Source organism: Mustela nigripes, chromosome 4 (assembly GCF_022355385.1).
Source record: "Mustela nigripes isolate SB6536 chromosome 4, MUSNIG.SB6536, whole genome shotgun sequence".
In the NCBI taxonomy this organism is placed as follows: Eukaryota; Metazoa; Chordata; class Mammalia; order Carnivora; family Mustelidae; genus Mustela; species Mustela nigripes.
In genome coordinates this window covers 51523660-51536693 of record NC_081560.1, presented here as the reverse complement: position 1 = coordinate 51536693, position 13034 = coordinate 51523660, and the positions used below count along the sequence as shown (strand labels likewise).

Here is a 13034-nt window from a genome sequence, read left to right as displayed (position 1 = left end):
TTAAAGATTTTATTTATTTATTTGACAGAGAGAAATCACAAGTAGATGGAGAGGCAGGCAGAGAGAGAGAGAGAGAGAAGCAGGCTCCCTGCTGAGCAGAGAGCCCGATGCGGGACTCGATCCCAGGACCCTGAGATCATGACCTGAGCCGAAGGCAGCGGCTTAACCCACTGAGCCACCCAGGCGCCCTCTCACTTAATTATTCACAAATTTTAGCCTTTTGCTGGCTTGTGTATTTAGAGTTTGGCTTCATAGAACCATCATAGCCTTGGAAATGATTAAACTGGCATCATTTTAATCATTGCTTCAGTAATCTATTTCTTTACATCAGAGCGATGAAAGTAAATGTGTTGTCTATTTTTATGTTCCTCAGAGCTGTCATATGATACCATTTATGTATGGTAATAGTCTTTATTTAATCTATTTTCTTTCTTCTTCAAATGGTAGTAAAGAGCTCTATATGAGTCCGTACACTTTTGTGCTGAATTTCTGCTCTTCTTTAGTGTTAAGTTCTTTTAAAATTAAGTTTTTTTAGTAATCTCTATGCCCAATGTGGGGCTCAGACTCACAACCCAGAGATCAAAATTGCATGCTCTACCAACTGAGCAGCCAGACACCCCTAAAACTTTATTTTCTAACTAGCATGTAGTACGGTTGACTATTTTTGGCATTCAGTCCTATGAATTTTAACATATGTATAGATTAGTATAATTATCATAATTAGGATGAAGAGCTCTTCCATAATTCGAAAAAACTTCGAACTGCTGTCCCTTTGTAGTCCCTCCCCCTAACTTTTAACCCTTGGGAACTGTTGCTGTTTTCTCTATCACTGTGGATTTTTTTTTTTTTTTTTTAAGAATGTCATATAAATGGTGATTATGAACCTTTTGAGACTAAATTCTTCACTCAGCATGTCTTTGAGATTCATCTAAGTTGTTTAGTATAGCAATAGTCTTCCTTTTTTGTTGCTGAGTAGTATTTATCAATGTGTCAGGTTTATCTGTTTACCCATGAAAGGACATTGGGTTGTTTACAGTTTTTGGCTATAAGTATAGCTGCTGTGAACATTTTTATATAGGTTTTATGTTTATGTTTATTTTAATTTCTTTAGGATAAATACCAGGAGAGAGATTGATAGATTGTAATTATAGGTATAACTTTATAAGGATTTGCCAAACATTTTGCATGCACACAGTGGTGAATGAGAGTTTTAAAGCTCTTCATTATTGTTAACATTATTGCTTTTATTTTCTGTTTTGGGCATTTCTCATAGGTGTATAGTACTTGTCTCATTGTGGTTTTAATTTAAATCTCTCTGATGGTTAATGATGTTGTATATCTTTTTATTTCCTTGCTCATATCCTCTGTGGTGAAGTGTCTGTTTAAGTCTTTTTCCCAGTTTCAAATTGGATTTCTTAATATTGAGTGGTGAGCTTAAAAATATATTCTAGTGGCTGGGTGGCTCAGTAGGTTAAGTGTTTTCCTTTGACTAAGGTCATGATCCCAGAATCCTGGGATTGAGGCCCTTCCTTGAGCTCCTTGCTCAGTAGGGAGTCTGCTCCTCCCTCTTCCTCTGTCTGCCACTCTCCCTGCTTGTGTTCTCTGTCAAATAAATCTTAAACACACACACACACACACACACACACACACACAGAGTCTAGATGTAAATCCCTTCTCAGGTGTCATTTACAAACATTTTTCCTAGTCTACAGCTTATAATTTTATTCTCCTAACAGTGTCTTTTTGCAGAGAAAAAGGATTTGATTTTTATGAAGTTCAATTTATTATTGTTTTCCTTCTGTGGATTATGTTTTGGTATTATATCTAAGAATTCTTTGCCTAATCCAGGGTCATGAAGATTTTCTCTTGTTATTCCCCTCAAAAAACTTTCTAGTTACATGCTTTACGTTTAGCTCTAGGATCAGTTTTGATGTAATTTTTGTATAAGGAGTGAGGTTTATGTCAATGTCTGTGTTCTTTGCAGTGGTGTTGTTCCAACACCATTTGTTAAAGGCTTATTTTCTCCTGACTTTCCTTGGCCTCTATGTAAAATATTAGTTGGTCATATTTGTGTAAGTCTGTTTCTGGACCCTATTCTGTTCCATTGAGCTATATATTTACCGTTTTACTAATACCACACTGTCTTGATTATTGTATCTTTGTGGTAAGTCTTAACAATTGGGTAGTAGGTACAAGGTGAGTGGGCTGGGGCTGGGCTATTGTGCAGGTGGGTATTTGTGACAGCCTGGCCCATTCAGAGTACAGGCTTGGTATGTGGATGAGTCTACCCACTACCAGAGGTGGCCCCACCATGCTGTGCCTGGCCACCTGTTCAGCCTGGAGCAGCTGTGCTGGCTCAGGATTCTTTACTGGAAGCTGGCTGCTGACAAATATGAGAATGATCAATAATTAGAGAAGATCTGAAGAGAAACTACTCTTACATGGACATAATAACCATATATGAAGTAAACTACTGAAGTATGAAGAAAAGATTAAGATATTCTATGAGGAGCATTTGCACCTGGATCTGCTACATCCTCGATGGGTACTTTGATGTGAGAGATAAAGAGGACCAGTGGATCCTCATTCTCACAGAAGAAGGAGACATGATAGCTCTTCCTGCAGAGATTTATTTTTTTTTATTTTATTTTTTTAAAAGATTTTATTTATTTATTTGATAGACAGTGAGAGAGAGCGTGAATGAGGAGAAGGTCAGAGGGAGAAGCAGACTCCCCATGGAGCTGGGAGCCCAGTGCGGGTCTCGATCCTGGGACTCCAGGATCATGACCTAAGCTGAAGGCAGTCGTCCAACCAACTGAGCCACCCAGGCGCCCAGAGATTTATTTTTCAGCCTAGTCTCATCTAGAATGTAATCCTTTTCCCTGCTTTAGTTTTCTCTCAACATACTATATATTTCTTTTATTTGTGTTTATTATTGTCTGCTTCTGCCAGTAGAATGTAAGCTTTTTGGGGACAGATTGTGTGTCTTACTTGCTGCTGTATCTGCTGTGTGCCTGGTGCAGAAGAGGCATTCACATACTAACTGAGTAAATGCAGGTCTTTATGGTATCAGAATGAATGTTTAAATTTTAGCCACAATTATGTACTGAAGTAGTAGGCTTTTTTTTTTAAGTACGCCATGTTTTCTTGGTGAGTTCATCTACTCATTTTTTTATTTAGGGCACCTTATACATTTCTTTGGAAACTTGTTTGAAGATTTTTTAAAATTCCAACTCCTAATGTATTTCTAGGAGATGTTAGTATTCATACTGATCCATCGAACAACTAACCTTGGGTTTTCTGGACCTTCTTAACAACTTAAGATGCGTACCTTCTTGTAATTTCAGTTGAACCTTCTAAAAACAGGGTGTTGTGATCCTGTGTAATTTTTCCTTTACAGAAGTAGTAGAATTCAGTCGAGTGCATTTTTATCTTGACAGGATTTCCTAACCTCTCATTTTACTATAACTGCTCTTAAATTTCCGATATGTTTTTCTACACTTTCTTTTCTCCTCATGTGTCAGCAACCTTCTAGCTTCTCTTCTTTCCTTCATCAGCCTTGAACACCATCATAGAACATTCAGACTATCCTGTATTCCCTTTTTATTCCTTTTCTTCCCTTTAGTCTCTTTGAGACCTTAATTCTAGGTAAGTTTTATGGCCTGCTATATATGTTTAAAAAAAGTTCTTACTGATTTCAAAAAAAGTTTTATTTTCATGTGTGAATAAATTTTATTAAAGTCATATATTTGGGGCGCCTGGGTGGCTCAGTGGGTTAAAGCTTCTGCCTTCGGCTCGGGTCATGATCCCAGGGTCCTGGGATCGAGGCCCACATCCGACTCTCTGCTCCGTGGAGAGCCTGTTTCCTCCTCTCTCTCTCTGCCTGCCTCTCTGCCTTCTTGTGATCTCTTTCTGTCAAATAAATAAATAAAATCTTAAAAAAAAATTGTAAAGTCATATATTTGATTTTTCCCATAGTATGACCAAATATTGATAATTTAAGGACATTATTATGTCTATTTTATAACACGATGATAACATCCTCCCTTGCTAGGAGTACATAAAGCATTTTTGGCACTTAACTAAGTACTTTAAGAAACTAATTGCCCACTGTGAGGGAGCCCATTGTTATCTCAGGTGTGGACATGAGGATTATGTGAGTTAAGGAAGGACATTGCTGCTTCTTAAGTGATGTCCCATCACAGAATTTCAGTCTTTTTAAAAAAAATTATTTATTTATTTATTTATTTGACAGACAGAGATCACAAGTAGGCAGAGAGGCAGGCAGAGAGAGAGGGGGAAGCAGGCTTCCTGCTGAGCAGAGAGCCCGATGTGGGGCTTGATCCCAGGCCCCTGAGATCATGACCTGAGCTGAAGGCAGAGGCTTTAACCTACTGGGCCACCCAGGCGCCCCAGAATTTAGTCTTTTGAGGCTTTGTGCAGACCACCTTCTCCTTTCACTAAACATATTATTAAGTCTTGAAGGCATAGCCTTTACTGAAGCCAATGATGAATAGTTTTGATCCTTCATGGTTTCTCATGAGAAATCCACTGTCGTTTGAATCATTGGTTTCTAGGTAATGTGATGTTTTTCTTTAGCACTTATACAGTTTTTCCTTGTCTTTAGTTTTCTGCAGTTTGATTATGATGTGTCTTGGCATATATTTTTTGGGTTTACTCTCTTTGAGGCTTGCTTGTCTTCAATTTGTAGATTTAGGGTTTTCACCAAATTTGTAAGATTTGGTTCAGCAATTATTTCTTCACATGGTTTTGTTGACCCTGTACTTTTCTTCTTGTTTTCTGAAGTTCTGATGACATAAATTTTGGATCATTCTCTGACTGTTTCACAGGTTCCTGAGATTCTGTCTATTTTTTGGGTTTCTATTCAAATTGGGTACTTTTCTGTTCTTCTTTCTTTAATTTCATTGGTGATTTCCTCTGTCATACTCCTCATGCCATTGAGCCAATGAGTTAAAAACATTTTCTGTTCTTTTTCAGTTCTAACATTTCCTTTTGGTTTTCTCTATATCTTCTGTGTTTTTCTCTGCTGAGGCTATTATTTTGTTTGTTCCATGTGTGTTTTATCTTTAAGCATTGTTATGATGGCTCCTTTAAAATCTTTGTCAGATAATCCCTCTGTGTCATCTTGGTATTTCTTGGCTGTCTTTTTCTTATTCAGGTTGGGATTTTTTTGGTTCTTAGTCTGGCATGTCGTATCCAATCATATTTTGAACATTTTGGTATTATGTTCTGAGACCCTGCATCCTATTTAACCTTCATTTTTTGGAGATAGGCCCCCAGTTAATGTAGTGTACAGTTTCAAATATGATTAGATCTTCATCTCCTCCCTGGCTCTGCTAACACCACCCCAGCAAATGCAGAATGCTAAATTGTGGTGAATGCCTTGCCTCCTCTCATTGCTGATGGGTGGCAGTGGAAATTCATCTCTCCATGGAGTCCTGTTGACACTGGGGAACAGGAGCCATACTTAAATGTCTGCTTTACCACCACCACCTTATTTTACTTTCTTGTGCCTTTTGCTGCCTGGTAAGCCTGGAAGTTCTATTTTCCACTGGGTCCTGCTGACACTTGGGGAGTCTCACTAACACTGCCTCACATTGCTCTGTTCCACTTTGTTGCTTCTGAGTAGGATTGGAATTTAGCTTCCCTGCTGGGTCCCAGTGACAGTATCACTTAGGTAGAGTGCCAGCTGATGCCTTCTCACATTGCCTTGTTCTGCCTCTTTGTTGATGGTGGAGATGAAAATCCAGCTTCCCACTCAGCCCCAGTGACACTCGGTGGTATGGGGGAGTTTTTCATTTAGTTTTTAACTGGAGTAGGGAATATTACAGGAAAGTTTTTTATACTACGGGACCACTGTCTTCCCAATTCTTTGGCTAAAGGGATCAGGCTTTTCTAGGGGTGGATTTTTTTTTTTTTTTTTTTTTTTTTTTTTTAAATCTGTGGCTCTTGGGGTTTCTGAATTGCATTTTTTTCTAGCACTCCCTCTGCAATATAGGAGGTTCAAAAGGAGAACTCAGGATATTCAAGTCCCCAAGATGTTCCTAGGTACTTCACCTTCTTCTTTCCACTTTTTAGAGTCTTATGTTTGTGTGTTGATTTCTTTTTTTAGGCTGAAGCTGAGTGAGACTACTCCATTTTGTCTGGGATCCGTTGAATGCCTTTATACTTTGGAAGCTGAATGCTTTTGCAGAATATCACCACTATATCAGTTTAATTTCTTTTGGGTCCTCAGTGCTTTCTTTTAGTCCTTTCACTTGCCCACAGCCATCTCATTCTCATATTTCCCTCAGAGCTTACTTTTAAACCTTTTACTGCTTTCCTCAAGTACCTATTGAAATCACACTCTCATTCTTTTCAGTTTACCTTACTCCTTATTTTCTTGAAGGAAAAAAATGAGGTCATGTGTGCTTTCTCTCAAATTTCAGTTCTTCTGTTTACAAACTAATCATTTCTTTACCCAGTCTTCTGTCTTCTAGTCCAGTTTGAAAGTATTCCTTCAGTACAAGCCATCCACTTATGGCCTTGACCCCATCCTCTCATCTTCTATTCTGAAACATCACTTTCACACTATTTTTATCTTTCTAGTACCTTCAGTGTATTTCTTTTTATTCTGCATCTTTCCTTCAGCCTAAAAATGCGGTTATTAAGTCTGGTATATCAAAAAACAAAACAAAAATCCACAGTAATTCCTTTACCCATTGTTTTCTGTGACACATCTTAGTTTTTTTGACTTTGGTGATTGGGCATTTTTTTTTTAACTCTTCCTTACTTCCTGTTAACTGTTAGTGTCCCCAAAGATTTTGTTTACATTCTATTAAAATTTTCACTGTGTAGCCTTTCCTTGGATGTTCTTATTTACTTTCAGAGTGTCTAGTGCCATTTATTTTTTAGTAGCTCCTACATTATGGCAGTAATCTGATGTTCTTGCCAGAGTTTCCAGTTGTGTATATATGCTTTACTGCTGGCTAACTTTACCTTAATTTACTAGATACTTTATCTTGTTCCAGAAAGGATACAAGGCAATCAATTCACAGAGGTACTTTAAAACAGCAAGACATGACAAATTAAAAGTAGAAAAGAAAGAAAAAATAGCAGGGGGCGCCTGCGTGGCTCAGATGTTTAAGTGTGCCTTCCCCTCAGGTCATGATCTCAGGGTCCTAGGATCAAGCCCCACATCAGCTCTCTGCTCAGAGGCAAGTCTGCTTCTCCCTCTCCCTCTGTGATATCTCACACTTTCACTTGCTCTCAAATAAATAAAAATCTCAGGAAAGAAAGAAGGGAGGGAGGGGAGAGAGAGAGAGAAAGAGAAAGAAAAGGGGTGTGAATGTAGAGTTGAACCACCAATGAGAGTACTATAGAATGCACATCACAAACCCTTGTTTGTGCACAAACCCTGACTCACTGAGTGTCTCAGTGAGGTAAGCATCTTACTCTTGGTTTCTGCTCAGGTCATGATTGCTGAGTTGAGCCCTGCATCGGGTACTGCACTCAGTGTGGAGTCTGCTTTAGATACTCTCTCTGCTCCTCACCCCTTCTGTTTCTCTAAATAAAAAAATAAACTCTAAAAACAACAGCAACAACAAAATATACACTCAGAAATCTGTTTGGAGCTGCTAATACACAATTCATCCTCTGAAAGGGAATGGAGGGCATCTCTCAGTAAATTTCCTTGTGCTGACTAAGAAATTCCCATGTTGGATAGTTAGAAGTTACACAGATCCTGCAGTTAGGTTAGGTAGTAAGTCATGGTTTACTGATGTGGGACCTTAACCTGAGTGACACCATTTTTGAACCTGTGATTTTCTTTTTAATGCCTTCTGATTTTTAATCTGCAATTTGCTTTGCTTTGATGCAGGATAGGACATAGTTATGAGGACTCTGTTAGTCAGGGTTCAGTCAGGAAGACAGAAGCCATACTTTACGTATTTCAGTTATAAAGTGCTTTAATACCGGAACTTAAAGCTTTTATATACATTGGAAGATGTAGAATAACAGAGGTAAGGGAAGTAGTAATCTATTTCAGCATGTAACGCTTGTTTCTTAGATTCCCCATTAAGTGAAATTATATGGTATTTGTCTTTCTCTGACTTACTTGTTTTAGTATAATACTTTCCAGGTCCATCGATGTTGTTGCAACACTTAAGGTAATTATTGATATGTTGGAGGTGAATCTACTATTTTGTTATTTGTTTTGTTTGCTCTGTTTCTTTTTTATTGATTTTTCTTGACTTCTTTTGGGTTACTTGAACATTTTTAAAGAGTTGATCTTGATTTATTATTTTTTTAAAATATTTTATTTATTTGACTGAGATCACAAGTAGGCAGAAAGAGAGGGGAAGCAGGCTTCTCGCTGAGCAAGAGAGCCTGATGTGGGGCTCGATCCCAGGACCCTGAGACCATAACCTGAGCTGAAGACAAAGGCTTAACCCACTGAGCCGTCGAGCCACCCCTATTATGGTGTTTTGAATGTATTAACTTCTGTAGTTTTCTGAGCAGTTGGTATGGGTATTATAATATATATATGTGTCTTATCACATTCTACTAGTATCAGTGTTTCAACACTTTGAGTGAAGTGTAAAAGCCTTTTGTTTAAGTTCCTTCACCCTACCCACTTTTAACTATCATTGTTTTAAGTGTCTGATAGTATAATGTAATAACTTTTGTTTCAGTCATTATATATGATTTAGGAAACTTATGATGAGAAGGATAGTTTTTGACATTCCCTTATATTTCTGTTCTTTCCATTGTTATTCCTTCCTAATGCTCCAGTACTCTTTCAAAGGGCACAACGTAGGGGAGGGACAGAGAGAGTGAGAGGGATAAGCAGATTCCCCACTGAGTGGGGAGCCCCAAGATCATGACCTGAGCTGAAGGCAGATGCTTAACTAACTGAGCCACCCAGGTGCCTGGAAAACTCATTTCATTTTTGGTTGAAGCTTCCTTTACCCAGTCTTTAAGAATGTGTCTTCTCAAGACATATTCTTTTAGTTCTCCTTTATCAATGAACATTTTGATTTCACTTTTTTCCTGAGGGATAATTTCACTGGATATAAAGTTTGTGGTTGAAAGTTCTTTTCTCTTAGCAGTTGAAAAATGTTGTGCCACTTCCTTCTGGTTTCCATGGTTTCATATAAGAAATTCTCTGTTATTCAAGTTGATATCTCTCTGTAGATAATGTTTTTCTTTGGTTGCTTTCAAGATTTGTTTTTGTTTTTAGTTTTCAGAAGTTTCATTAATTTGAGTTTATCCTAGATGAGTCATTTTTTGTTGTTTTGGATGTGGGGGTCATAAGGCACTCCAGTCCTGGGTTTTTTTTTAACCAGTTTGTCTTCCTCTTTACTCTCTCATAGACCTCCTTTCTTGTGTTCTGTTATTTCTAACATAGTTTTACTTAGTGCTAAGGAGAAGGAAGAAACCGTAAGTCCTTTTGCTCATTTTAAAACTACAATGTATGGAAATTATTTGAATCTGGATTTAAGTAAACTATATGAAAGTATAATAATTTCTGGTATTTATGGGATGATAAAAGTTTTAAAAACTGGGGGTACCTGGCTGGCTCAGACTATGGAGCATGTGACTCTTGATCTTGGGGTTGTAAGTTTGAATCCCACATTGGGTGTAGAGATTACTCAGAAATAAAATCATGGGACACCTGGGTGGCTCAGTCAGTTAAGTGACTGTCATTTGCTTAGGTCTTGATCCCAGCGTCCTGAGAGCAAGCCCCATGTTGGGTTCCCTGCTCAGCAGAGAGCCTGCTTCTCCCTCTCTCTTCCTGCTGCTCTGCCTATTTGTGCTCTCTCTTTATCTCTCTGTCAAATGAAAAAAAAAATCTTAAAAAAACGTTTGAAAACTGGGTAGTTTATATAGGCATATCTTGTTTCATTGTGCTTTATTGCATTTTGCAGATATAGCATTTTTTCTTTTTCTTTTACTAATTGAAGGTGCAGAATTATGTGTCAGGCAAGTTCATTGATGCCATTTTCCCAATAGCATCAGCTCACATAGTGTCTCTGGGTCATATTTTGGTAATTTTTGCAATATTTCAGACTTCTTGATTACTAGTATATTTATTCTGATCTGTGATCAATGATTATGACTCATTGAAGGTTAGATAATTAGCATTTTTTAGCAATAAGGTATTTTTAAAATTAAGGTATGTATATAGGCTTTTTTAGGCATAATGTTACTGCACAATTCATTTGACTTCTTTATTGTCATATTTGTTTAACTGAGGTAGTCTAAAACCAAATGTACAATATCTGTGAGGTATGTCTATATTAAAGAATTACTCAAAAAGAAAAAATCACTGAATTGTTAGTGGGATGATATTGTGTCAAAATAAAAGATTTTAACTTTTAGAAATATGTACTAATGTATTTACAGATGAAATTATGAGATGTATAGGATTTACCTCAAAAATAATTTATATAGTTTTATGTATAGGGTTGATGGTTGTTGGGGCTGGGTGATGAATATGTAGGGTTCAGAGTACTTTGTGTATGTAAGAAATCTCCATATTTAACACTTTTAAAAGTTTAACATGTATCTCTTGAACATAGGTTAAGAATTAGGGAGGAAAGAAACATGCTTGATTTATTTTCCTTGTACTTAATATATGAAATCAACATTGTATAAGCTACTAAGTTTTGATATATTTTCTTGAAAGGTGAGGAAGCATTGAAATTGCTTATAGTCTATTCATCATCTCCCACTGATACTTGAGGAGCCCCAAGAACTGTTTAGTTCCTGTGAACAAGTAGTTATTAACATGAAAATGTTTTTATCCTGTAAGAGCTGATGTGTGTTTTTTGAGCTCTTTTCTTTTGTCCAGAATATGAAGAGTTCCAGATTTGACTGTGCTGTAGGATTGGCATTTTGTTACATTAGGAATTTACCCATTCTCATTTTCTTTAACAGCTTTCTGTTCAAAATCAGAAATTTGAGACAAATGAAGATGGAATCCCAAAAGTGGATCAGTTTCATTTGGTATGTGACCTTTTTGTCATTTACTGGTTGGAAACATATGCTGTAATTGTAGCAGTAATGTAAACATAAATATTTGACTGAAAATATCCTCTGCTTTTTGTAAGAATGCAAAATAGCAATTACAATAAAGAAATACTGAAAAAAAATTCAAATGCCTTTTTTACACCATTGGCAGGGAATTACTGCTAGAGAATATTATTGGATTGTACATTTGTCACACAAATTATATAATATTGTAAGTAATAACTAAAGAAAAATAGTCTTTGTTTTGTCTTCCAAGATCATATTATATTAAAATTAATGTTTTACTAATTTTACGGGCATCTAGCTGTGTCTTTTGTTTGTCATGTATCTGTCATTCATATTGCTCTGCTATTAATGTATGTATTCCACCAACATATTTTGAGTATCTGTTCCACAGTATGAATTGAACTAGATGATGTATTACCAGAACTGCAGCATTGAATAAATGAATAATTTAGAAATGGGAACCAGGGAGACAACCAAGATCTCTAGGTAGGGTATTAAGAAAGTACTTTGGAAGAAGCTAATTTGTAATTCTTCAGAGAAAGGTGAAAGGAAGAGAGGTAGGTAGAAAATGCCACCAAGTAGTTTGAGGTGAATCTTCAAGATTGAAATAAGAGTTTACAAGAGAGAATGAGGTGATGGTATTCCAGGTAAAGACAACAAATAACCTGCATTAAGACTTGAAAATATTAAATTCTTTTGAAATAGAATAGTCCTGTATGACTAGATATTAAGAGGTTATAACTATGGCAGTAAATGAGTTTATGGAATTAAAAAAATCAAGCTCTAAAAGTTCTCATGCCATTTTTTAAGAAAGAAAATGTTTATTTAAAAATAAATGGCTTGGGGCCCCGGTGGCTCAGTTGTTATATGTCTGCCTTCTGCTCAGGTCATGATTGCAGGGTCCTGGGATTGAGCCCTGCATTGGGCTCTCTGCTCAGTGAGGAGGCAACTTCCCTGTCTCCCACTCCCTCTGCTTGCATTCCTTTTCTCTCTGTGTCTCTATCAAATAAATAAATAAAATCTTTAAAAACATGGCTTAATATCTCATTTCTTTTTAGTGCTGAATAATATTCCATTTTCTGAATATACCATGGTTTATTTACCTATTCACCTACTGAAGTTCATTTAGGTTGCTTACAGATCTTGGAGTTATGAATAAACATCCATTTGCAAGTTTTTGTGTGGGCATAAATTTTTATTTCATTGGGTCAATACCAAGGAGCACAGTTGTTGGTTTATATGGTAAGAGCATGTTTAGTTTTGTTAGAAGTGACAATCTTCCAAAGTGGCTGTACTATTTTGCATTACCATTCCTGTTGCTCCACATCCTTGCCAGCATTTGATATTGTCAGTATTCTAGATGTATAGTGGTATCTTGATTTAATTTACATTTCCCTGAGACATGATGTGTGGAGCATTTTCTTATATATGCTGATTTGCCATCTGTGTCTCTTTGGTGAGGTGTCTGGCAAGGTCTTTGGCCCAATTTAAATAATGTTGTTTTCTAATTGTTGAGTTTTAAGTATTCTTTGTATATTTTGAAAAACTATTCTTTATCCGAAATGTCTTTTGCAAATGTTGTCTCATAATCTGTTGCTTGTCTTTTAATTTTTTTGACAGTGTGTTTTGCAGAGCATAAGTTTTAATTTTAATTTTAATGAAGTCTAATTTGTCAGTTTTTCTTTCACGGCATTTGGTGTTGTATTTTAGAAAGTCATCACCAGACCCAACTTCATCTAGGTTTTTTCCTTTGTTATCTTCTAGGAATTTTATAGTTTTGCATTTCACATTTATGTTTTTATAATTTTTTAAAAAATATTTTATTTATTTATTTGACAGAGAGAGATCACAAATAGAGAGGCAGGCAGAGAGAGAGAGGGAAGCAGGCTCCCTGCTGAGCAGAGAGCCCAATGCGGGACTCGATCCCAGGACCCTGAGATCATGACCTGAGCCGAAGGCAGTGGCTTAACCCACTGAGCCACCCAGGCGCCCTA

General features: G+C 36.8%; 1 protein-coding gene across 2 annotated transcripts in view; it reads left to right on the top strand.

The window, feature by feature from the left end:
- Nucleotides 1-13034, top strand: part of STK31 (serine/threonine kinase 31) — an 89722-nt gene that overhangs the window by 68524 nt on the left and 8164 nt on the right. The window contains exon 23 of one of the 2 annotated variants that reach the window (XM_059395684.1): nucleotides 10942-11010. The exons of the other annotated variant lie outside the window; for it this stretch is intronic. Within the exon in view, the coding sequence (XP_059251667.1) occupies nucleotides 10942-11010 (69 nt within the window). The remainder of the gene's footprint in view (nucleotides 1-10941; nucleotides 11011-13034) is intronic. 2 annotated transcript variants of the gene reach the window in all.